Here is a 24,609-nt window from a genome sequence, read left to right on the forward strand (position 1 = left end):
AAACTGACGTTATAATGGATGGTTTCAAAACTCTGATCTTTACAGTGCATCAGTCCACGGTTTCAAACGTTAGGTCATTAACAAACAGAGTAGGATTGAACTGGTGTTTAACGCCTTTTCCTGTGAATTCTTTAAAGAGGAACATAGGAACAAGTCTTTTGGCCAAACTATTGTCTTTTCTTTAAACCGCGTTCCCTATTTTGGTTCTAATTGTTTATGGGTGTCTGGGTACGGGTTTATGATCAACTTTTCAAGTGAGTGCAGGGACAGTATTCTCTAAACTAGTTCAAAAGAATTCTGCAGAATACAAAAAGAGTTCATTGTCCTTTATATTGTTTCATTCATGTAGGCATCTCATTAAATTCATCAAGTCCAAATTTGTCATGTACAAATGCATAAGAAGCAAACCCAAGTTAATATCTTTGTGACACAGATAGAGACTGCTAATTTCACCATAGTTTGGCTTTACCCTGGTATCTGGCTCTTAACTTATTCATTCCCTTTGTCTCCTAATACTTAATGACTCTCAAAGCCTCTCTGCAGAATTCTGCTGACACTGGAGCTTATGGTGCCCAAGGAAGTCTTTACCTGGAAAGTTTGCTAAAGGTGAACGTAGAGATCAATATTTAACCCTCACATTCCAACAAAGTCTTACAAACACACATCAGATTACAGTTCAGTTTGCAAGGTATATGCCCCTTTTATCTCAATCCCTTTGAAGCTTCCTTGACATTTCATCAGGTTTGATGCTGCAGGCTCTTTCTCTCCAGACAGTTAATGAAGTTAACCCGCAGCGAGTTTGGCTGTATCTGTACTTTTTAAAACAAAAACTCATGTTGGAAATAAAGTTTGATATGTTCACAGATTATTGCCTGTTATGACATGTATCACTGTCCCAGCTTGCCCACTTTTTGCCTGTGTTTGGCAACTGGTAATTTCACTATGTTAATTAGGCACAGATTTAAAGATGAGCCATGGTTATCAGGGAAGGACTACTTTGTTGATTGTGGGACTGGTGGCCAACCATGGCCCTCTAATGAAATGAAGGTGAAACCCACCATTATGAGGGTATCATGGATGGGATTGTGCATTTCTGTTGGAGCTCTGTTTGCATGAAATTCTTAATCCTCACCTTCCTGCTTCAAAAAGGCTTTGAATCCATTCATTCTCATGGTTTAGTCCTCCTTGCTATACGGAGTTGTGCAGGGTGCTGGACATTACTATCATTCTGGAGTCAATGGCTGGTGCATATTGGACCTCCAGACCTGTCTAAAGCTCAGATATTGGCATCTCCAGTATGCTAACTGCTGGTTGAATGAAACATCTCATTGTTATATGGCTGGGAATCTAGTTATTTTAAATTTCATTGTTTGGTCCCTTCATAGATATCATTAGCCATATTTGAAGCAGCGATGCTTATAGCTAGCTGATCTATTTATTTCAAGGTGTGAGATGCTCAGTGAGGGTGGGCTGGAACATAATTTTATCATGGAAACTCCCTCGTAATTTTGCACACAGATACATAATTGTGTTTGCAGACCAGGTGGAAAAGAATCCCTGACAAATGTTCCTGGGTGATCTGCGGGTGATTTGATTGCACCTTGAGTGCAGTCAATTACATCATTGCGCTTCAGAGAAGTCAATCAAAGATGGAAACCTGTCTCTCTCAAGATAATTTCTCTCTCAGATCTGAATGTGCTGCATCCCAAATTAAAGTTAATGTAATGTCCTTCTCCATTCAACCTGTTCAGGAATATCATTACATGTCTCTGATACAGGTGGGACTTGAACCTAGGGACACTGTCACTGTAACATGAGACCTCCTAAAAGGTGCTTTTAATTTTTATTAAATCATTTTTCTAATCGACCTATTAGGAAATGTTATTACACACCTCTGGGACAGGTGGGACTTGAACCTGGGTGTCTCGGTCCAAGGGTAGGGACACAACCACAGGTGTGCCCAAAATGTGAAAAAAAATTATTTGACCTACTTTTCGAATCAACCTATTCAGAGATGTTGTTATATACCTCAAGAGCAGGTACGCCTTGAACTGGGGTCTTTCAGTCCAGAGGTAGATTCACTACCACTCCACTACAAGGCGGCCCAAAATGTGCCTTCAATTTTGACATTTTAACCCTTTTCACTTGCTTCTCGCAATCTGCTTCCAAACCTATTTTCTCTTGGAAGACAAAATTGAGCTTCTATGCATTTTTGTGCATACAACATTAACATTAAATGGGTCAATATCTAAAAAGGAAACAAAGGGACCTTATCGTGAACTTGCCTGTGACCGTGAATTAATTTTATAGGAAAAGTAAAGAATGTATAAACTATGATAATTGCTCTTTAAAGCCCACTGCCCACTTGCAATATTTGAGAATTCAGATTCATTTGGGTCATAGTAATCCAAAACTGTCAAGGAGTATTTCTCGTTGCCAACTTCCTAGACAAGTAATGCTGGATTTTTTAGAATCAATTGTGTAAAGCTATGTCAGCATTTTGGTCCTTAATAGATGATTCATGGGTTGATTTGCTTTCTGGTTGTTGTTGTGAACATGGCTGGGGAATGACTCATTTCAGCAGATTTTCAGAAGTACAGCTGGATCAGCGTTTTAGTTACAGCACCAAACCCTCGAAAAGGACTCTTTCTCTAAAAGCTTTCTGCCCCTCAGCAGGCTACACTGAAATGAACTCCGAATGTTATCTGAGCCAAGACATAAGCATGAGGCTGAGGTCCAGTAAATCTGATTTGAGGCTTGGCTGCGTAGTTAGCTTAAACTCTGTGATCTCTATGAAAAAAGATGTCCCATTGTCCTTTTCATGACTGTCAAAAAAATACCCAGGCACGGTGTCTTCTGAGAACTCTCTAAATGAACCAATTATTTTGACAGAGGTCCTGAAAAAAATGAATAATGAAGCATCTTCATGCCATTATCTTAATCTACACCTGACATCTACACCATCACCTGAACCTCCATGGTACTCAACCCCACCCAAACCCTGAAGAAATATGTGCACATCTTCTTTGGAAATATGTGGCAACTAATTTCTCTTGTTATGAATGTTTATTTTCAACAGTGTGGGGCAATTTCAAAACTATTCTTATCGTGCTTTAACACTGATATCATTGGGCAATACTGGAAGCTTTGTCGGGCAGATGTTTGCAGCTGTAAAGGACCAGGGTGTCAATGCGCAACTTTTGCGGAAATTGCACGGCATTGTGATAAAGCAACCCTTACGTATTGGGAAAAGTGGAGAACAGAGACGCCGTGTAGTAAGTAGTTTCTGTCCAATGTAAATAAAAGATTGATCAAGTTTTACTCTCAAATCAAACCTGATCTAATGAGTTAGTGTTGCGATAATTGCATTTCAATAGTCAAATTAATAAAATTTAAACATTTTATCTTCAGCATTCCCCACCTGTCCAGGGGATCAAATATACAAGGAGTGTGGCCCTTCCTCTAGTCCAACATGTACTGATCCGAATCCCCAACAACGGTCCAATGTGTGTGTGAATACTTGTATCTGTCCAGAAGGTAACTACATGCTAAAGATATTGATGGTCCTGTTGATTTGCCTGTATTATTCAATTATTTAACTACTGCTCAATTCTTGTGACATTGTGTATTAACTGAAGAAATCTGAATTTATTCTGATTGAAAAAGAAATGCGAAAGGGCAAAACAATAGCAGAAGCAACTGATGATGGAGATAGAGAAAGATTTTTGTGCAAAACCAGGCTATAAAGTGCAAACCCATGGTTACAATGGGAAGACAGCATGCTTGACATTTAAATGTCACCAAAATTAAGTTATACAGCACCAAACGTAGAGAATAATACAAATGTTGCTATTGAAAATCTCTGGCAAGTCTCCTCTTCCTCCTGGGAAGGCAGATAGTCTCAATTGTACTTTTTTTTGTACTGAAGACATGTCCAATAGTAACATTATGTCTGATTTGACACAAATGTTCATAACTCAATGTTGTAGGTTCAGAGAACATTTGTGCGAACCTGGGGCAGGGATGGAGATCACGAGTCTCAATGTTGCTTTTGTCCCCAGCCCATGTGATGTCCCTGACCCCCAACCAACTCTTATAGCAGACCTCCTAGTGCTCCCAGACCTTGGTTACTGGACCTGGATGGACCTCCTCTATCCTGGTCAACTCCTGGTGCGAATTAAAAGGCATCTTTCTCTAACGTTGTTTTAAAAGGTGACAACTCAACTTTTAGAGGAAGTGTTTTTGACTTTACATCTCCTGTTTTGAAGTTTCTGGAAGTACTACTGTTTTCCTGTCTAATAGTGAACTGTTGCATCCATCAGGGTGGTCAAGGGATTTGGTAACTGGGAGACACAAAGTCATTACATATGGGGTGGATGTTCCAGTGTTTATTGGTCAGCTATGTTACTGAGAAACGAGGTGGAGATTGGATTGCACAGAGGGTCATATCCGCCATGTATTTTCAGAGAACACTCCTCATACCTTCACTTCATGTAAGAGAGGTGACTCTAATTCATCAAGGAAGTCACTTTACACAATACTCTCTGCTATGTTGGAAACAGGCCTCTCTGGGCTGCCTGAAAATGAGAAAAGCTGTCTGGCAGATTCCAGATGAAGAGCTTTTGTCCAAATGTTGATTTTCCTGTTCCATGGATGCTGCCTGACCTGCTGTGCTTTGCTAGCACCACGCTCTTTACTCTAATCTCCAGCATCTGTATTCCTCACTTTTGCCTGTCTGACAGATCAGCCAATGCAGTCGGGAAATGATGGATAGTTTATACTTTGATTGGACTTCATAGTTCTGGTTATCTTTCTGCATTACTAACTACTGATTTCTTCTAGCTATCTTTGGTTATTAAAGTAATTTGCAAACTGTTTTCCGAGCCCAACCCTCATGGTTTCTTTTTGTGCAATGGAAAGTGAGCTTAACTGCTACAAAGCTCTCTCCTTCCATTTCAGACCTCAGGGTCACTATCATTGGGATCACTGGGAGCTAGCAGTAACACAGGCAGACACCAAGGAAACCTGCCCGACCCCTGGACCTCAAGTCCTGTAACACTTTCAGAATGGGAGGCAAACAAAGACAATGAAAACATGGATTCATAGTCATAGAGTGCAGAAAAGGTCCTTTGACTCGTTGAGTCTGCACTGACATCACGACCAGTAAAAGTACGCAAATCCCAATTTCCTGTGTTTGTCCCATATCCTTTTAATATTATGATATTTGAAGTATTCATCCAAATATTCTTTAAAGGTTGGAGAGTTTCCAGCCTCCACTACCTTCCCTGGAAGTGCGTTCTAAATTCTGTTAAGTGAAAAGGAATTTTCTCAAATCCCTCTGAATTTCCTGCCCCTTACTCTAAAACCATGCCCTCTCACGATTGACCCCTGAAACAAGTGGAACAGCTGCTCTGTACTCACCCTGTCCATACCCCTTGTAATTTTATACACTTCTGTCACGTCCCTTTCTCGTCTTCTTTGCCCTAGAGAAAACAGTCCAAGTCTGTTTAGTCTCTCAATGGCTTAACTTCTACACCCCAGGCAACATCCGCATGAACCACGTCTAGACCCTCTGTAAGGCTACCACATCCTTTCTGTAATGAGGTGACCAGAACTGCACACAGTACTCCAGCTGTGGCCTGACCAATGCTCCAGCATTACCTACTTTGCTCTTGCTTTCATCATAGCATAGAATATGAGTGTCCCACATATTTTCTTAACTATCCTATTCACATACTCCAATGACTTCAGGAAATAACTACCCCAAGATCCCTATGTTCCTCTAAGCCAGCCTGTGTCCTATCATTCACTATATACTCCCTCATCTTGTTTTTTCTTCTGAAGTGCATCACCTCACATTATCAGAGTTAAATACCATCTGGTTTGCACATCTGACCAACCCATCTATGTCTTCCTGCAGCTTGCAACCATCTTCCTTGCATTTAACCACTCTATCAATTTTGGTGTCTTTGGTAAGTTTGCTTAACATTCCCCCACATTTTCATCCATATCTTTTATGTATGTAACAAACAATAAGGTTCCAGTACATATCTTTGTGGTACATTGCTGGACACTGGCCTCCAGTCACTCAAACGGCTTTTCACACTACCCTTTGTGTCCTGTTACTAAGCCAGTTCCTAATCTATCTTGTCAAGTTTCCATCTATTTGAAGTGTTTTAATCAGTCTCCCATTTGGAACTTTGTCAAAAGCCTTGCTAAAAACTACATCAACTGAACTTCCGTCATCCACCCACTTGATCACATTTTTGAAAAATTCTAACAAATTTAGGTATGACCTCTGTCTCACAAAGCCATGCTGACTATGCATAACTAACCCATGCCTTTTCAAGTAGATTGACTAATCTATAAGGACCTGTTCCCAGTCTACTGTAACCATATCCTGCTCTATTTTAACAAATCCCCCAATCCAAAGCCATCATTTACAGGCCATCTTTTGTATGTCCAGAACAAATTTGAACCATACTGTCTTGTGGTCAGCATTGCCTAAATGTTCCCCCACTGTTGCATCAAATACTGCCAACATCACAAAGGGTGGAGGTGGGGTGGGTTAGAAGTGGAATTTTCTTTTTAATGCATGTTTCCTACCTTATTTTGACCAGAACAAAAAAGGAAACTCCAAACAACAAAGTTAATGCAGTGATCTAATAAGTTTATTGTGACACAGTACAGTTTGCACTGTATTCTCATTATCTTGCTCAGGTCTTCCCAGAACTTTGAAGGAGATGCAAATGGGAAATGGAAACCTCATCAATGCAATGAATGGAAAGTCAGTGGGTGAAACTATTGAGACCATTTTCAGTGAAAATCCTGTGCTAATGTTTCAAAACCCTTCTTGATCAATGCTGACACTTGCTTACTTGCAGAGCTGAAAATGTGTTGCTGGAAAAGCACAGCAGGTCAGGCAGCATCCAAGGAGCAGGAGAGTCGACGTTTCGGGCATGAACCCTTCTTCAGGGCATTTCCAGCAACACATTTTCAGCTCTGATCTCCAGCATTTGCAGTCCTCACTTTCTCCTACTTGCTTACTTGCACCGAAGAAGGGAAAATTAGATGCAGAGATAATCCAAAATGGGAAAATTTTAGCGAAATAGAGATGGAAATATGTGAATCTGCAGATACTCCTCTAAGTTATGCATGATTCTGCTGGGGAAATATATCATGCTGCTTCATAACTGCTAGATCAAAGCTCTGAAATTCCCTTGGTATAGCCTCCTCATTACAGACTGTAGTCGTTCAAAATGGCAGGTCATCAGCACTTTCTCAATCAGAGGTGGGCAGTAAATGCTAGCCTTGTCAAAACATCCATATCTTATGAATGAATTTTTAAAGAGTAAGCATCGACATGTATGTACAATTTCACTGTGTTTTGCGTGACCCTTCATCCTAACACCTGAATTCTGAGAAAGGGTCACTGGACCTGAAATTTAACTCTGATTTCACTTCACAGTTAGAACATAGAACATTACAGCACAGTACAGGCCCTCGATGTTGCACTGAACTGTGGAACCACTTTGAAGCCCATCTATCCGACACTATTCCACTTTCACCCATATGCTTATCCAATGACCATTTAAATGCCCTAAACATTGGCAAGTCTACTACTGTTACAGGCAAAGCGTTTCATGCCGCTACTACTCTCTAAGTAAGAAATTACCTCTGATATCTGTCCTATATCTAACACCCCTCAATTTAAAGCTATATCCCCGATGCTAGCCATCACCACCCAATGAAAAAGGCTCTCATTGTCCACCATGTATAACCCTTTGATTATCTTATATGTCTCAATTAAGTCACCTCTCAACCTTCTTCTTTCTAATGAAAAAGTCTCAAGTCCCTCAGCCTTTCTCGTCAGACCTTCCTTCCATACCAGGTAACATCCTAATAAAACACCTCTGAACCCTTTCCAAAGCTTCCTCATCCTTCCTTTAATGCAGTGACCAGAACTGTACTTAATATTCCCAAGTGTGGCTGCACTAGAGTTTTGTACAGCTGCTTCTTGACCTCATGGCTCCAAAACTCAATTGCTCTACCAATAAAAGCTAACACGTCGTATGGCTTCTTAACAATCCTATCAACCTGACTTGGCATCTGTCAGGGAGCTGTGTACATGGACCTTGAGAATTTTCTGCTCATCTAAACTTCCAAGAATCTTACCATTAGCCCAGTGCTCTTTATTCCTGCTAGACCTGCTGAGCTTTTCCAGCAATTTCTATTTTTGTTTCTGATTTACACCATTCGCAGTTCTTTTGGTTTTTATTTATATTTTCGCTGACATTAAAATTCCTGCAGTACTGTTGAAACGGTACCATAATAAGAATATTGCAACATTTTTGCCTCCTTAAATAAAAAGTGTGTACATTGCCTTGTGAATTAATGTTCTTATATATTAATTTTTACTTCTTTAAGGGAAAGTTCTGGATAATGTAAGAGGCACTAACAGGTGCATTACAGAGAGTGTATGTCCTTGTGAATACAGTGGACAGATTTATCAAGTTGGAGAGATCAGAAACACTTCATGCCAGTCATGGTATGATTTTCAGTCCATTTATTATCTATTGCCCTAAATGTGCCTATATTGCTGTGAAACTACAATTATTTTGTTGTTGCTTCTTCTTTTCAATCACAGCGTTTGTGAAAGTGGAAAATGGACATGCTCTTACCGCCACTGTCCTGGGAGATGTACCATTGAAGAAGCAACATATTTTACAACATTCGATAACACCTTCTACAATTTGTTCGGAGATTGTTCGTACTACGCAGTTTTAGTACGTGTGGCATATTAGCTGTTGAAAATTAAGTTTACAATGTTAAATCAACTAGTTTTATTTTAACCATTTTCCCTTCCCAATAAAAAAACAGACAAATGACTGGAATGTCAAGGTAACGATCCATCAGTGTCAAGCAGCATTTAAGCAGGCATGCTTGCAGCGTGTTACCCTAACGAAGAATCAGGTGAGAATTTGTCCAGACATTTCTTTTTATTCTTCATTTCCATCAGTATTATCGCTAAACTGGCGCATTAACATGTCTTTCTTTTTTATAGACCAACATTGTCATCAACAATGATGGCAGTATGTACTTAGATGGAAATAAAGTTGCAAGTCCTCTGAAAACAGGTTAAAAAAAAAACTTTGCTCCATTTTATGAGATAAATAACTAAATGATTAAAGTGAATTAAAAAATGTACTTTTTCTATTCAACAGGAGAAATAATAATATTTTGGCAGTCCTCAAAGTTCATTCAAGTGGCAACAACATTTGGCCTGAAAATGCAAGTGCAGATTGATCCAGTTATGCAGCTTTACATCTCATTGTCTGACGATGTGAAAGGAAGCACCAAAGGTTTGGCTCAGAAAGAGGTTCTCATTGAATAAAGACTCAGTTTACAACTCTGCATTCAAAGGGAAAAACTCAGAGTTGAATTGGCTCCACACATGAACAGCATGATGACATTTACACAAAGCTCCTCTGCTAATACCTTGAGTGAAGAGAAACCTTTCCCTGGCATAATTAATAGGCTGAGAGCAAAGCGCACATTAATACGGCAAGGTCCCCATTTCCAGTTGCAACCTCATGAGATCCATGGTGATTAAAAGAAGGGGCCAATGTTTTCCATGCTTACTCCATCCAGAATATAAGATTTAACCATAAATAATAGTAAATTAAACAATTATATAAGCTTTAGATACAAAATAAGGTATAGTTTGCACCTTTCACCTCTTTTCTTCATGTTATAAGTTGTAACAGTTGCATTCCAAACCTTCTGAGCTTCTTCTGCCTTCCCCTTCTTTCCTCTTTACTATGAATAGATTAGCAAAATTGCAGCTTGCTGCTGTATTCTGCTCTCTTCCCCAGATATGGCAGTCTCTCATTGGTGATCCTACTCAGCCTCTATTGGCCATGGCCCATTCTCCATTCAGTTGCTCTGCTTCCAATGGTTACTTTGTGTACAGCCCATTTTGCGACCATTCCAACTGCTTTACTCTATGTCCTGGTTTTCCACCACGTTTATGGGCAAAGAATTGGAAAGTTTCAAAGGGATTGCTCTATATAATATGATTACAATAAATGATTTTGCAAATGAGGTTTGGCAATCCTCAAAGTTCATTCAAGTGGCAACAACATTTGGCCTGAAAATGCAAGTGCAGATTAATCCTAGCAAATGTCCTAACACAGCCATGTTGAACACAGACATAGATGTAAACTGACATAATATATTGATATTTCTGAAATTCAAACTCAATTTTGCTTCATAAAGCTATATGAGTCTGATTAAGTTTCCTTATCTCCCAATTAAATATTGTAGAACCTTGAAAGCAGTCAGAATGGATGTGATGTAACTGCTCTCTTGAGATGATCTGTACTGTTTGTTTCCCAGGTTTATGTGGCACTTTCAATGATGATGCCGATGACGACTTCTTTTCTGCACAGGGCATTGTGGAGAGTACACCCATTACTTTTGCTAACTCCTGGGAGACTGAAGACAGTTGTCCTGAAGCAACAATACCTTCTCCTTGCGTCAGTTCAGAAAATGGTAATGATCCAATACAGTGTTCCTTCTGACTAATGTAATAGTCAGTTCACTTTGGAATTAAAAAAAAATTAAGACATCAAAGTAAATTCAAGTTTGATAATGAGGTGATTCAGGAAAGTGCCCTTTCAACTACTGTCGGAATTTCAACCTGGTGCAACCAAATGGCAAGGTCTTTTCTCTGTTGACTATAAGGGGTTTTTTTCAACAATGTTGCATTAATTTTAGGTTACTAAAGCATTGTCTTCAAGAAACAAACCCACAGCATAAAGTTGCTCACAATCCTTTATTCATTTCGCAATGACCAGCAGTATCATTAAAAGAAGATGATTGATTCTGGATATGGAACCATTCAAATTTGGCCTGTGTAGGGTTGACATGCAGGCACATTGTTGAGGCAAACTAATGTTTCCACTGTTTAATGAATTGATAATATGAAAGTATAAACTCAAGGTGGTCACTAGAAGCATATTGTGGGAAATCTGTAGTAACATTTTGTGTCAAATTGATTTATACTCAGGAGACCTTAACATAAATGATATTGGAGAAGAGGCAATCCAAGCAATTAAGAGAAATTTGGATACATAGCTGAATCAAAAAATAATCAGAAAAGGAAAAGAGTCTCCCAATGTATCAATGTTTATCAACTGGCATTGGTAATGTTTCTATAATAAATATGCTTTTTAAACAACTCAATGGAATTGATTCTTAAGTAGATAAGGTAATAATTTTATCAAATTGTCTCTTGAATAACTCATATACATAATTTATAAATTTCTTAGTTGAGGTGAGTTTTGACACCTCTAGATTTGAACCACATAGACCTAACAAATGTCTTAATTCTTAATCCATGATATAACAGTTCTATTGTAGCTTTTTCATATCTAAAACATTATCTATATTAGTCACCTTTGTGTGTCCTGCTCAAGTCCTCTTTGAGACAGAAATGCAGGCAAACTTACTCCTTGCTCAGTCCTTGTAACTGAATGGTAGAGCCCTTTTTATTTCAGTGCTCAACCCTGCATTCCAACAAGCCAGAAGTATGCAGAGCCAGCTGGCGAAAGCAATGGAAGATTAGGGACCACAGTGCACTAAAGGCATGTGAGAAATAGATTCACTTGGTCAGAAACTGGTTTCAGGAAAGGGTGTGAGGAATTAAAGTGGGGGCATAAAATCATTGAGAATAGAGACTGGAGTTAGGCTGATTTTGAGGAAATCAAAGAGTGGGAGGTACTCAGTTGTGGGAATTGGCAGGATTGAAAATTGATGGTCTGGGATTATATTGGAAGAAGGTAAGAATGAAACATTCCTGATCTTTGTTGTACTGCCATGATCTTACTTTGTTACATAAAAATGGAGTTTCAACGATCACAACACATTCAGATTTGCAAAGCTAATTTGATAGGGACAGTATTAAGACATTCGTTTTAACAACTGGATTATAGATTCGAGTACCTCAGGAAGTCTGAAGGATGCCACTGCATCCAATTCTATTGTACACCCCCAGATGTGGGCCATCCATCCAGGGAAAATATCAGCCATTACCTCTTCCAGTACTTTTTCTTTATTGCTATTAATTTCTCTCCCTCATAAGAAACTCAATTTCCCACAGTTCATAGGATATTCTTTGTGCCCTCAGCTATGAAGATGAACAAAAAAACACATTGCATAACACATCCACCATTTTCTTATTCCTCATTATAATGTTCTGTGTCTCTGACGTAGAAATGTTCAGATTCACTGTCACTAGCCTCTTTCTTTTCACTGATATAGGTTTTTTTAAATCTAGATAATAAAATGTGATTCGATACTACAGGTGTCAAAACTCACCTTTACTAAGGAATTTGTAAATTCTGCATTTGGGGAATTCAAAAGACAATAATAAAATTATTTCCTTATCTACCTAAGAATCAAATCCACAGAATTGTTTAAAAAATATATTTCTTGGACTCAATATAGAATCAGTGATACAATTGCTTGCTTTGATTTTTATTTACCAACTGACAAACATTTCTCCTCAGAAAGTAGAACTCTAAGCTGGCATACAGGTGGTTCTGCTGTAATCTGTGTTCCATCAATGCAAATTCAATATAACATGAATGACAAATTGGGGATATTATTTCTAAAGCGCAATCTTTTAAAATGTGTGTTGTCTCTAAAGCAATTAAATCACCAACACTTTAAACGCTATCGCTAAAGCATGATTTTTCTATAACGTGGGGTTGCACAACAACTATGGAACAACTCTTCATGAACAAGAGATATGAAAGTATCTTTTAGTCTGAGAATAAATAAGAAGACTCCATTATACATGTTAATGTTTGGATACAACTATTAAAAAATAATGACACTTTGAAACTTGATTACAGAACTCTACGCCAAGCTGCATTGCTCCCATTTAAAAGATCCAGCAGGTGTATTCTCTGTTTGCCATTCGACAGTGGATTACATGAAATACTATCGAGTAAGAGTTCAACCTTATAAATTCTGTCAATTGTTATCACTTGGTCATAGATGCAAGTCACACTCCAGAGACCTCACCATATAATTTAGGTTGCTACTTCATTGCAGTACAGAGGGTGTGCTGTATTATCAGGCATCATTAACCTTCACAGGTGAACATTTCAAATGGGAATGGATCCTCATAGAGGCAGGAAGACTCATTGAGGTGTGAAAATGGTAGCCAGGACCCATTGTGGGATTCCTATTTCCTGCTGTCTCAGTTGGCTTCAGAGCAGGTGAAGGGTGTGAGCTGATATCTTGTTTCCCTAATTGGCCGGCTCCATTGCAGGGTAGGCATGTTAATGATAGGAATGGCAGAATGTAGAGAAGCATAACTTAGAATGGAAGATATGAAGTGCCAGTGGAGTGGGTAGAGGGGCATAGCATGGCATAGCAGTAATGAGAGGACATGAGATTTGCTGCATGCGGGTTATGGAGGTTGGGCTCATTAGATAACAGGGATAGGGAATGTGTGTATGGGGAGGGCTAAAGGATCCTACTATTATAGGTGGGAGGAATTTCTTTCACACTGATATGGGCCTTTTAATCAACCTGCTTCTGTATCCAACAGCCCATGTGCTGCTTATAAACTCATTCTGGGGACACAAGGCCAACCCATTCTTCCCCAGAATGGAAATGCCCTCTTGGCAGATGGTTTCTCCCGAGGTGGGTGCATCAAGCCAGGAAATACCCTGACTCCTAGTAACCAGCTTGAAGGTGAAAATTCAGCCCATGAATTTCCTAATGGTGCTTGTCAGCAGTTAGCCCTCAAACAGCATCACTAATGCATTTAGTCTGATAATTTATGGTAACATTTGTGAAATCTTACTGTGTGGAAAGTACTTGGCGCTCTTAACAAAATTACAGCAACACTGTAATAAAATGCTTTTAAACATCCCAAATTAAAGAAGTGCTTTATAAATGCAAGTATGATTGCTTTCTTTCTAGTTAGAAATTATGCATAAAGTCTTGATAATTGTGATAATTGATGGAAAGTCAATCAGCTGAAGTTTTATTAATTTGATCAAGGGATGTGTATGTGATAGGCCAGGCCAGCATTTAAAGCCCATCCCTAATTGTCCTTGAGAAGGTGGTGAAAAGTTGCTTTTGTGAACCGCTGCATTCCATGATGTGGGGTCATTCCGCTCCCAGTAATGTTGGGAAGAAGGTAAATGAATTGTGGCCTGGTGATATGGTTCCAAATCACCATGGTGTGGGGCTTGGAGAGGAACATGCAGGAGATGGTGATTTCATTTCACCTGCTACCATTGTCCTCCGAGGTGACAGAGGTTGCAGGTTTAGAAGGTGCTGTCAAAGTAATGCTCCGGAATAAACTATAATGCAGTACATCTCATGTACTGTCTGTTGAGTATTAATAAAGAATAAGACAGCATGGTGGCTCAGTGTTTAGCACTGCTGCCTCACAGCACCAGGGACCCAGGTTTGATTCCACCCTCGGGTAACTGTCTCTGTGGACTTTGCACATTCTCTCCGTGTCTGTGTGAGTTTCCTCTGGGTGCTCCAGTTTCCTTCTGCAGTCTCAAGATCTACACGTGAGGAGGGTTGGGCAATCTAAAGTGCCTGCAGGGTCCGGTGATGTGCAGACAGGTAGAATAGCCTTGGAAAATGCTGGGTTACAGGGAAAGGATGAATCTGGATGGGATGCTCTTTGGAGGGTTGGTGAGGACTTGATGGACCAAATGGCCTGTTACCACCTGTAGGCCTTTTACAATTCTATAATGAACAGAAGTTTATTACAGAATAACTCACACAGAAACAACACATCAAAATCTACAAAACTGAATTATGATCATGTGTACCATACATTGCAAATGTAAATTAAAAATAGAATTGTATTACACAAATATTTCAAATAAAGTATAATTGTTTTAACAATTAGCTTTATTTACTCAGATGTGTGTAGCTGCTACCTGTGCCTGTGAGAACATCAATGACTGCCTGTGTGCAGGATTGGGAGCGTATGTTCACGAGTGTGCAGTTCATGGTCTCATCATCAGAAATTGGAGAAAAGACATCTGTGGTATGCTATGATTTTGCTTATGTTTAGTAAAATGAAATAAGGAAATTAAAAATACAGGGGCAACTTGATCTTGGTGGATTCTCAAAAAAATTGCTTTCGTTATCTGTTACATAGAGCTGCAAGGTTTTGTGGTCCAGCAGTAGTACCTCTGTTTGTGGGCTGAAAGGCCTGTGTCAAGTCTCACCTGCCCTAGGGTATGCCATAACAAAACTGAACAGGTTGATTAAAGTAACTGCATTAGGCCTATACTCAATGGAACTGACTACTGTGCAGAGTATTTAATGAACAATTGCTGGGACACTATCACACTCTCTAAAAGTTTCATATGTTTTGATGAGGCCACATCTCTTCTAAACTCCAGAGAATATAGACCTATTTCATATAATCTCCCCACATTTTCTTAGCAATTTCCCACCTGCTGATGTCAGCATAACTGACCTGTTGTTCCCTGTTTTCTCTGGGCTCCTTTTCATGAACAACTGGATTATAGATTCTAGTACTTCAAGAAATCTGAAGGATGCCACTGCATCCATCTCTATTATCCACCCCCAGATGTGGACCATCCATCCAGGGAAGATATCAGCCATTACCTCTTCCAGTACTTTTTCTTTATTGCTATTAATTTTTCTCTCACGTAAGAAACTCAATTTCCCACAGTTCATAGGAACTTTGCACCCTCAGCTGTGAAGATGAACAAAAAACAAATTGCATAACACCTCCACCATTTTCTTATTCCTCATTATAGTGTCCTACGTCTCTGACTTGGAAATGTTCAGATTCACTGTCACTAACCTTTTCCTTTTCACGAATAAAAGTGTTATTTTTCATTTAGATAAGCCATGTCCCAACACTCAGGTGTTTGAGAATGACATGAGGGCCTGTAACCGTACCTGTCGATCATTATCCCATTACGATTATACCTGTGATGTTAAAGATACACCAGTTTATGGCTGTGGCTGTCCTGAGGGGAAGTACATGGATAATTCTGGAGAATGTATTGATAAAGCAGACTGCTCCTGTTACATGGGTGAAATAGTTATCAAAAAAGGACAAAGCATGACTCTGAATGGTAGAATCTGGTAAGTATATTAGATCATATTCTGCAAACTTTGAGTAAGCTATCAATTAAAGATATATAAAAGCATGATCCTGTTTTATTTCTATTCAGCACATGTGAAAATGGGAAAGTTTCCTGTCCTCTCATTCCTACCACCACCCAGCCAGGTGAGCTGTTGCTTCCATTTCTTACAATGTTATCAGGAGGAACTGAGATTAAAACTTCAATCAAAACTGATGATAATGGGATTTTCTTTCTTAGGATGTCTGAATGGGAAGGTGTATAATGATTGCACCAAAATCATTGTCCCTGGAAAGAGCAATGCAAAGACATGCAGAAGTCGAAATATCCCACCGGTAAGTGGCAATTGAGCATTCATCAATGTCTTGTTTTGTGGGCTTTAATTTTACACAACTGTTGTCCCAATGAGAACTGATTTTGGATGGCACATCAGAATGAAATTAGAAATGTGACGAGGAACTGTGATCAACGCTTTGATTTCAACTGACTGAAGCTTAGCAATCTGAGAGCATCTCAGGTATAGTCTCACATTAGAGTTTTGTAACTGGTGCAAAACCAGTGGCTAATTGCTAATTACCCAGAAGACAGCTAAGACTCAGTTACATTTCTTTGTTTCTGGAGTAGGTATAGGCCAGCACAGATAAGGATGGGAGATGTGCTTGCCCTGTAGGGCATTTTTAAAATTCATTTGTGGACTGTGGTGTCACTGGCTGGTCAGCATTTATTCCCCATTCCTAGTTGCCCTTTGGAAAGTGGTGGTGAGCTGTCTTCTTGAACTGCAGCAGTCCACCTGCTGTGGGTTGACCCACAATGCCATTAGGGAGGGAATTCCAGGATTTTCACCCAGCAACTTTAGTGCATTAAATGCACTACATTAACGTAGATGCATAGTCACCATCAAGTTAGCATTTTGTTCCAGACTCAAATGTCAATTTTTCCTGTGTGGTGGTTTAAAGCCATATCCTCATTTTGGGTAGCATGCAATGCTATGGGCCAAGTGCTGGAAAATGGGACTAGAGTAGAAAAGTGCTTGCTGACTGGTGCACACATGATGGGCTGAAGGGCCTTTTCCATGCTGTTTAAATCTGTGACTCTCTGATTCTATCAGGAGGTGCAGCTTCTGTGTGTATTAGAACAAACTGCAATCTGTCTCTCTAATGGTCATTCATTACATCGTACAGTAGCTGTAAAATAGCACCATAAGTAGAGTCATAGAGTCATACGGCATGGAAACAAGCCCCTTGGCTGAACTTGTCCATGCCGACCAGCTAACTTAAACCAAACTAGTCCCATTTTCCTGCATTTGACCCATAGCATTGCTCTAAACCTTTCTTATCCATGTACCTGTCAAATGTCTCTTAGATGTTGTAATTGTGTCTGCTTCTACCAGTTCCTCTGGCAGATCGTATGCATCACCCTCTGAGTGAGAAAGTTGCCCTCGGGTCACTTTTAAATCTTTCCCCTCTCATCTTAAACCTATACCCTCTCATTTTGGACTCCTATATCCCAGGGAAAAGACCTTGGCTATTCATCCTAACCATATTCCTTATGATTTTATTAACCTCTATAAAGTCGCGTTTAGGCACCAGGCAATAAAAGTCTTAGCCTATCTGGCCTCTCCTTATAACTCAAACCTTCTAGTCTCTGTAACATGCTTGTAAATGTTTTTATGAATTCATTTTAATATGTAAATATTCTTTGTTGCCTTGTTACACAACTTCAAACATACGCTAACAAACCTAACTTTTCAATTCAGGTATAGATTATATATTTTAATTTTCATATTCCTGAAACAATATAATATTTAGCTTAGGGATAATAATTGTGTAAAATTAGTAATTGCACGTACTTGCAAATCTATATTGTTTATTTCCCAATGAATTTAACAAACCAAACTAAAAAAAAATTGTTCCCTTTGATGAAAGTCAAATAGTTTGTGTGTCCCTGGCTGTGTCTGTCCTGGTAATCTTGTGGAAGATGACTCTGGAAGATGTATTGATCCTGAACAGTGTCCTTGTTTATTTGGAGGAGAAAGTCACAAAGCTGGTACAACAATCAAGAGGGACTGCAATAAATGGTGAGATTACGTAATTGTCAATATTAAAAGAAAATCCTCTTGTAGGATTTTGGACCACTATGAATGTTTCAATTTTCTAATGGCCTGGATTGAGTCTATGCCTACATTTCTATATTCCATTTAGTTTGAAGGAATACCACTGTCAACAATTTTAAAATGGCGCGCTTGTTGCTGGCCAATTTAGCTGGCCTCTGGTGACAGTTCATTCATTGTAATGAACGTTTAAAATACTTTCAAAAGGCCAGGAAGATGAAATGTAAATATGGGTAAAGAATTTAGAGAAAATAAACCAAAATAGGCTACATATTTTGGTGTACATTTAAGGAAATCACAATACCTAAGACTGACTTGAACAGCCCAATCACATTTCTAGACTTGATCGTTAGAAATGTGACAAAGTACCAAAATGGGCATCTCAAGCCTTTCTCAATGGCAGTGGAGATGGGGAATCAAAATTGCCTTTGCCAACACTGCTCAGATCTCTTGAAAGAATAAAAAGAAAAGCTGATACCATAGGGATAGAAGAAATATGATTTAATCCAGGGTATAAAATGCAAAACTACATTATACCAGAGAGAAAATTATCAATGGTAAAAGGAGAGGGGGGGGGGTTCTTTTCTTTACAGGATTGATTGGGTGCCATAATATGTCCCTGAAAAACAGCAAACAGGCGATTGTGTAACTGGCTTATGAACCTGGTACACAGGGATGTCTGAAACCAATAGTTGACAATAACCAAAATAACTTCTTGTTACAACATTTAGTGTTGAGGTGACATACTGGCACTATGAGAAATGTAAGAAAACTTCATTGCATTTGTATTTGGAGGGTTGGTGAACTACTTCCTCTTTTTGAATTTATCTTGTTCCTTTAAACACCAGACTATACAGGCACAACCAGTTGTAACAATGCAATTTCAGATCTGATACTCCCTTCCTAACACCACATGACTGCAGCAATTCAAAAGGACTATTCACTACCACCTTAAGGACAACTAAGGATCTGCAATAAATGCTGCAATAACTGGGTATTGACATCCAAATCCTGTGAATGGATAAACAAAAGTGTGTGATTTAAGCAATTGAAGTACGTAGCTAAAAAAATCACAAAGCAACATTGTTCCCATTTAAAAATCCCCATGCACCTTGCCCTAGTTACTTTGGGTCAATAAATTCTGAAGCATTTCTCGTAAGCACTCATGATCAGATAAAGATTCCCTAGATTACTGAAGACATTTTTGTATTTTACTGTCAGGTATTGTATAATTTAAAAATATGTGGAGATACCTGTTCTCTGTGTATTCCCTCACAATGCATGGGATTTACAGATCATCTCTGCAAGATCAATGTCATACTCTATATTTTAACTCTGAGTGGTGATTCTAATTTAATTAGAGTTGGTCATGCATGCTGCCCGCGACAGTGTAGTAACTCTTTTCAGAATGGCATACTTTGACCATAATGTCTACTTTTAGCTCTGTGCCTTTCAAGTCTTAGAAATTATTTGGAGCGTTGCTCAGGATTGGCTTTTTGTTTCTTGAGATTCACATTGGTTAAAATAGTACATTAATTTATTTATTTTAATAGTATAATACCCTTTTGAAAATAGCATGCTTAAGGATTTTCATGCAAATTTATAACTGCTTATGTTAATATTAATATTGCCTGGCAGAAAAAGATACCCTTTGTGAGTTAAATCCTTAGTTGAAAATGTGTTGCTGGTTAAAGCGCAGCAGGTCAGGCAGCATCCAAGGAACAGGAAATTCGATGTTTCGGGCAAAAGCCCTTCATCAGGAATTCCTGATGAAGAGCTTTTGCCCGAAACGTCGAATTTCCTGTTCCTCGGATGCTGCCTGACCTGCTGTGCTTTAACCAGCAACACATTTTCAGCTCTGATCTCCAGCATCTGCAGACCTCACTTTTTACTCGAGTTAAATTCTTAACCATTTATCTTTAGAATGAAAACGGAGCAATCGTTCTGTTTAGTCACTAATTTTGTCACTATTCAGCAATACAGTCCTGGAAAGATTAACAAAACATAAAAGCATACTGTACGTTTGGGTGAAACCATATTGTGTGATGTGATGATTCATAACTTCCAAATAATGAAATAAATCTAGAAATTTGAGTTGGAGCAGTCATCAGAAGTAGAGCTTTCATCTGCTTGTAGAGAGGTTCTCTGGTTACAATGGCCAAGACTGTAACAGTAATGTTTTTAACAAAGTATTTTTCTTGCAGTCTGTTTAAGTCAGTTCTCCAGCTTAAGTGACATCCTTACTAGGGAGCTATTCAATAGGAAAGTAATTTAACTTGTAAGCATTCAAAGGTTGAATTGCTCATGAGTAATTTGACTTTCCCTCAAGCACAACTCCCATTAATATAAAACATTTAACAGCACAACATGTTTTACAATGAGAGATTAATTTGTCATACGTTTCGTAAAGACATCTGAATTGTACTCCTTTTGCATAAACATCTGAACTGTATTACAAAACAATATTACTTGTGTTTTATATTACAGCACTTGTCGAGCTGGAGTATGGGATTGCACCACCAATTCTTGTCCAAAGACCTGCCACGTTCATGGAGATGGTCAATATCTAACCTTTGATGGAAAGAGATATAGGTTTGATGGCAACTGTGAATACATTTTTGTTGAGGTAACCGGAAAAAGCAAATGCTGCCCCTGTCTTTGTAGTTTACTATATTCAATTAGGTGGGATTTCTGTATTTCTTCTAAACCACATGGATATAGGTTTCACGTGGGATTTTTGTCTTATGAAGTGGTAATACATATATAGTAGGCATACATAGATATCCCTGTGCTTCAAATCCTGGTGGAGATTTTATTACCTTTTACTTCTTCAGGTTATATAATTTATTATTTGTTTTCTCTCATCATTTAATTCATGTGGAACAATTCCCTCCTTTCCCTTTTTGAGTTCAGGATATAGAAGAAAATTTAAACATTAAACATTAAGCCATTTATGTCAAGACTTTGCCAGCTCATCAAAGCAGTGGTGTAGCATGGAATACAATGAGTTTGGATTGTGAGTAAAGAGATCTTTCTGTGTGTTTGGTTGCTTCTCTTCTTTCTCAAAACATTAATCCAATTATCTGCCTTTCCCTTTTCCCTTTATTACCACTTATTTTGCCTTCATAACATCAGCATCCAGTAAATTGCACTTCCATTGCTATTGGTTTCTCTTTCCATTTCTCATTTACTTTGTACTTTTTATTTTCCTTTACTGCTATTGTTTATCACTGCCATCCACTTTGTCTTATCCTCCCCACCACCAGTGTTGAGAATGTGGTGCTGGAACAGCAGGACAGGCAGCATCTGAGGAGTAGGAGAATTGATGTTTTGGGCATAAGCCCTTCATCAGGAATGAGGCTTGTGGGCTGGGGGGCTGAGAGATAAATGGAAGGGAGGTGGGACTGGAGGGGCGAATGTGGCTGAGAGTGCAATAGGTAGATGAAGATGGGGGTGAAGGTGACAGGTAGGAGAGGAGGGTGGAGCAGACAGATTGGAAGGATGATGATTAGGTCAAGAGGGCGATGCTGAGTTGGAAGGTTGGGACTGGGATGAAGTTGGAGGGGAAATGGGAAACTGGTGAAATCCGCATTAATCTAGTATGGTTGCAGTGTCCCAAGGTGGAAGATGAGGCGTTCCTCCTCCAGGATTTTGGGTGGTTAGGGTTTGGTGATGGAGGATGCCCAGGACCTGTATGTCCTTGGTGGAGTGGGGCGTGTCTGCTCCCCTCTTTTTATTGTGTTGCATCCTCTTCCCTCCAGTCATCTTGCCTTGAATTGCTATACACACGTTCTCTCATCTAATTTATTCTGTTTGTATCTATCCTGGTAGTTAATGAACTGGGCAATTCTCATTCCTTTTCCTGAGACCTCTATGGCTACCTCTTTAGATAGTTGACCCGATCCTATTTCCATGTATTAGATCCAGCCCTCTACTGGGCATTCTAGGAAAATGCAGTGTCCAGCATACCTGCTGCCTGCCTACCCATCCCTGTCTTGTCCCCATTTTACCTGGAGACATTGCAAGGTTCAGGTGTCCTTTATATGGCGAATTGATGTAATCATGCTCATGGCTGTGGGAGATCCATATGAAGGAAGTTGCTCATCTGGCTTCTGGTTAGCAAAAATATTCATTATTCATAAAATATCTATTGGTAGATTACAAAGCAATTCAAATTGGATTTTGTAGAAAATATATTACATTTCTCACTCTTTGGTGCCTCAATCCAGTTGCAAAATTGCAACATTTACTAAACATGACAAGAACTACAGATGTTCAAAACAAGCACACATGCCGAGGGATTCTGTATGTTAACAGATCCTCAGTACATTATGGCAGATAAACCTTTGATGGTGACCTTTCCCCAATGGTCCTTTGCAGCGGCTGCATCCGTTTTAATGTGTTCCTCAGCACAGTCCTGGACCTTGGACTTTGTCAGTCTGCCATACTCTGTCAAGGACAACTCCTTGCACTAGAAGATTGACAAATTCCAGGTGGACCAAAGAGAATCATTCCCGGAGTAAATCAGCGTCCAGTCACAGTTGGTGTTTGTCTTGGTGTGTATCCTAGGGAACTCCTGTACAGCACAATCTTGTGTCACTGAGCAGCTCAGGATGAACCTGGACAACAACAAAAAAACACTGCATCTCTCTCCAGATTTCCTTTGCAAAGGCACTTTCTAGAAGGAGATGTGGGATGGGCTCTTCACCACTGCTGTCATTGTGAGGGCAGTGTGCAGTGACACGGACAGCCTCAGTATGCATGAATGGTCTGACTGGGTGTGCCCTTCTTATCAGCAGCCAAGCTACGTCCTGGTGCTTGTTAGAGTGGGTGCCTTGGCAGGTTTTACTGGGTAAGCCTGTATTGGGCAAGTTGGGGGTGGGAAGATGAACCACTCTTGGAAATACCTTCTGCCAATGGAGGGATCCTTCTTCACGATCACGCTCCTCAATTTGCCCTACACTCAGTCCCTCAAACTCATTGGCCCAGTATGGCTTTCACATTCTCCTCTTCTTTGGGGACTGCGTGTATAGCCAGTGGTATCCATTGGCTGGTAATAGTGCTGCCATGGCTACCGAGCTGCTGGCCAATCTGAACAATTGGCATCTTTTGAAGGTGTGACTCCCTTTACAAATTGGGGAAAATCCAGTAAAACGCGCAGGTGACCTATCCTAGGGATCTGACCTGTTTTGGATACCTCAATATGGAGTTCCAGTACAATCACTACGTTTCTCCTCATACATTACATGTTATTTTACTGTTTCTTTTCCCCTTCTGGAAAGTCTTTCTTTTATTCTGAGCATCCCTCCAAGAATAAAGTGGCTGTGGGACAGCTAGCTTTCTCAAAGGTAGGTTTCAAAGCCCCTTTTCTTGAGTGGGTGTAATTGAAAGGAAAACGGTGCTTCATTAAATACAGCTTGAGAAATCCAGTCCTCCGTGTTGGCAATAGTATGGTGCGGGAGCCTACACCTTATAGGCCTCACTGGACCTGCTATTCACCCATAACTGTAATCCTCAGAAACTATCAACTTGAAGCTCTCCTAGCTTAATCTTTGGGGAACTTGAAGTGTGAGAGGTCATTGCGTCTGTCAGCTCCCATTCTGCATTCATCGGTTTTGACAACCTCCAACATGTGAAGAATGAACAAGGTGACGTGCCAGTGGAAAACGTGACTGTCAACATCAAAACCTGAATCTTCACTTATACTGGTGCAAGATAGGAAGGGCTGAAGGCATATTATCATGCCAAACTTCCTTATGCCTTTACTCTTATGTTTCTTTGCAGGATTATTGCAATCAAGGAAGTGGAACATTCCAAATATTAACAGAAAGTGTTCCGTGTTGTGAAAATGGAGTGACATGCTCAAGAAATATCAAAATCTTACTTGTGGTCAGTATTTTTAACACATTGATTTTGAACCATTGTCACAGCATCCCAACCTGTTTAATCCATAGTGTGTGGAGAATTACATATCTGTCGGCCCATGTGGTGTAAAGTTTTTTTTTGGCTTAAACTTTGCAGAAGCTCAAGGTCACATGATGTGTTCATCTGACCCACATTAACTCCCTATCGCTGCTGTGAAATATCTTCTTCAGCTGACACAAAGAAGAATCTGTAACACAAAGACACAGTAACAAGCTCATTTTTTCAAACAGTCCCCAATCATAGCACTGAAGTTTATTCCAGTTGCCTATTTGACTTTGTCACAATCAAGTATTTTTACATTGGAGAGTTCCTACATGTTACTTTTGAAAATGAATTTTGTTCTCCCCCCCACCCACCTGTGTGGAGGAGAGAAGTTTCCTAAAAACACACTGGCTAGTGAAT

At 39.5% G+C, this 24,609-nt stretch overlaps 1 protein-coding gene across 6 annotated transcripts in view; it reads left to right on the forward strand.

Annotated features, from left to right (window-relative positions):
• Window positions 1-24,609, forward strand: part of LOC132826759 (mucin-2-like) — a 150,260-nt gene that overhangs the window by 12,599 nt on the left and 113,052 nt on the right. For all 6 annotated transcript variants that reach the window (XM_060842933.1, XM_060842936.1, XM_060842939.1 and 3 more), the window contains exons 7-22: window positions 3,080-3,275; window positions 3,412-3,537; window positions 8,428-8,548; window positions 8,648-8,786; window positions 8,881-8,973; window positions 9,065-9,137; window positions 9,225-9,362; window positions 10,399-10,554; window positions 12,921-13,015; window positions 14,968-15,094; window positions 15,927-16,173; window positions 16,263-16,318; window positions 16,413-16,507; window positions 18,098-18,249; window positions 20,770-20,908; window positions 24,067-24,171. In XM_060842933.1, coding sequence (XP_060698916.1) covers window positions 3,080-3,275; window positions 3,412-3,537; window positions 8,428-8,548; window positions 8,648-8,786; window positions 8,881-8,973; window positions 9,065-9,137; window positions 9,225-9,362; window positions 10,399-10,554; window positions 12,921-13,015; window positions 14,968-15,094; window positions 15,927-16,173; window positions 16,263-16,318; window positions 16,413-16,507; window positions 18,098-18,249; window positions 20,770-20,908; window positions 24,067-24,171 — 2,058 coding nt within the window. The remainder of the gene's footprint in view (window positions 1-3,079; window positions 3,276-3,411; window positions 3,538-8,427; window positions 8,549-8,647; window positions 8,787-8,880; window positions 8,974-9,064; window positions 9,138-9,224; window positions 9,363-10,398; window positions 10,555-12,920; window positions 13,016-14,967; window positions 15,095-15,926; window positions 16,174-16,262; window positions 16,319-16,412; window positions 16,508-18,097; window positions 18,250-20,769; window positions 20,909-24,066; window positions 24,172-24,609) is intronic.

Source organism: Hemiscyllium ocellatum, chromosome 23 (genome assembly GCF_020745735.1).
Source record: "Hemiscyllium ocellatum isolate sHemOce1 chromosome 23, sHemOce1.pat.X.cur, whole genome shotgun sequence".
NCBI lineage: Eukaryota > Metazoa > Chordata > Chondrichthyes > Orectolobiformes > Hemiscylliidae > Hemiscyllium > Hemiscyllium ocellatum.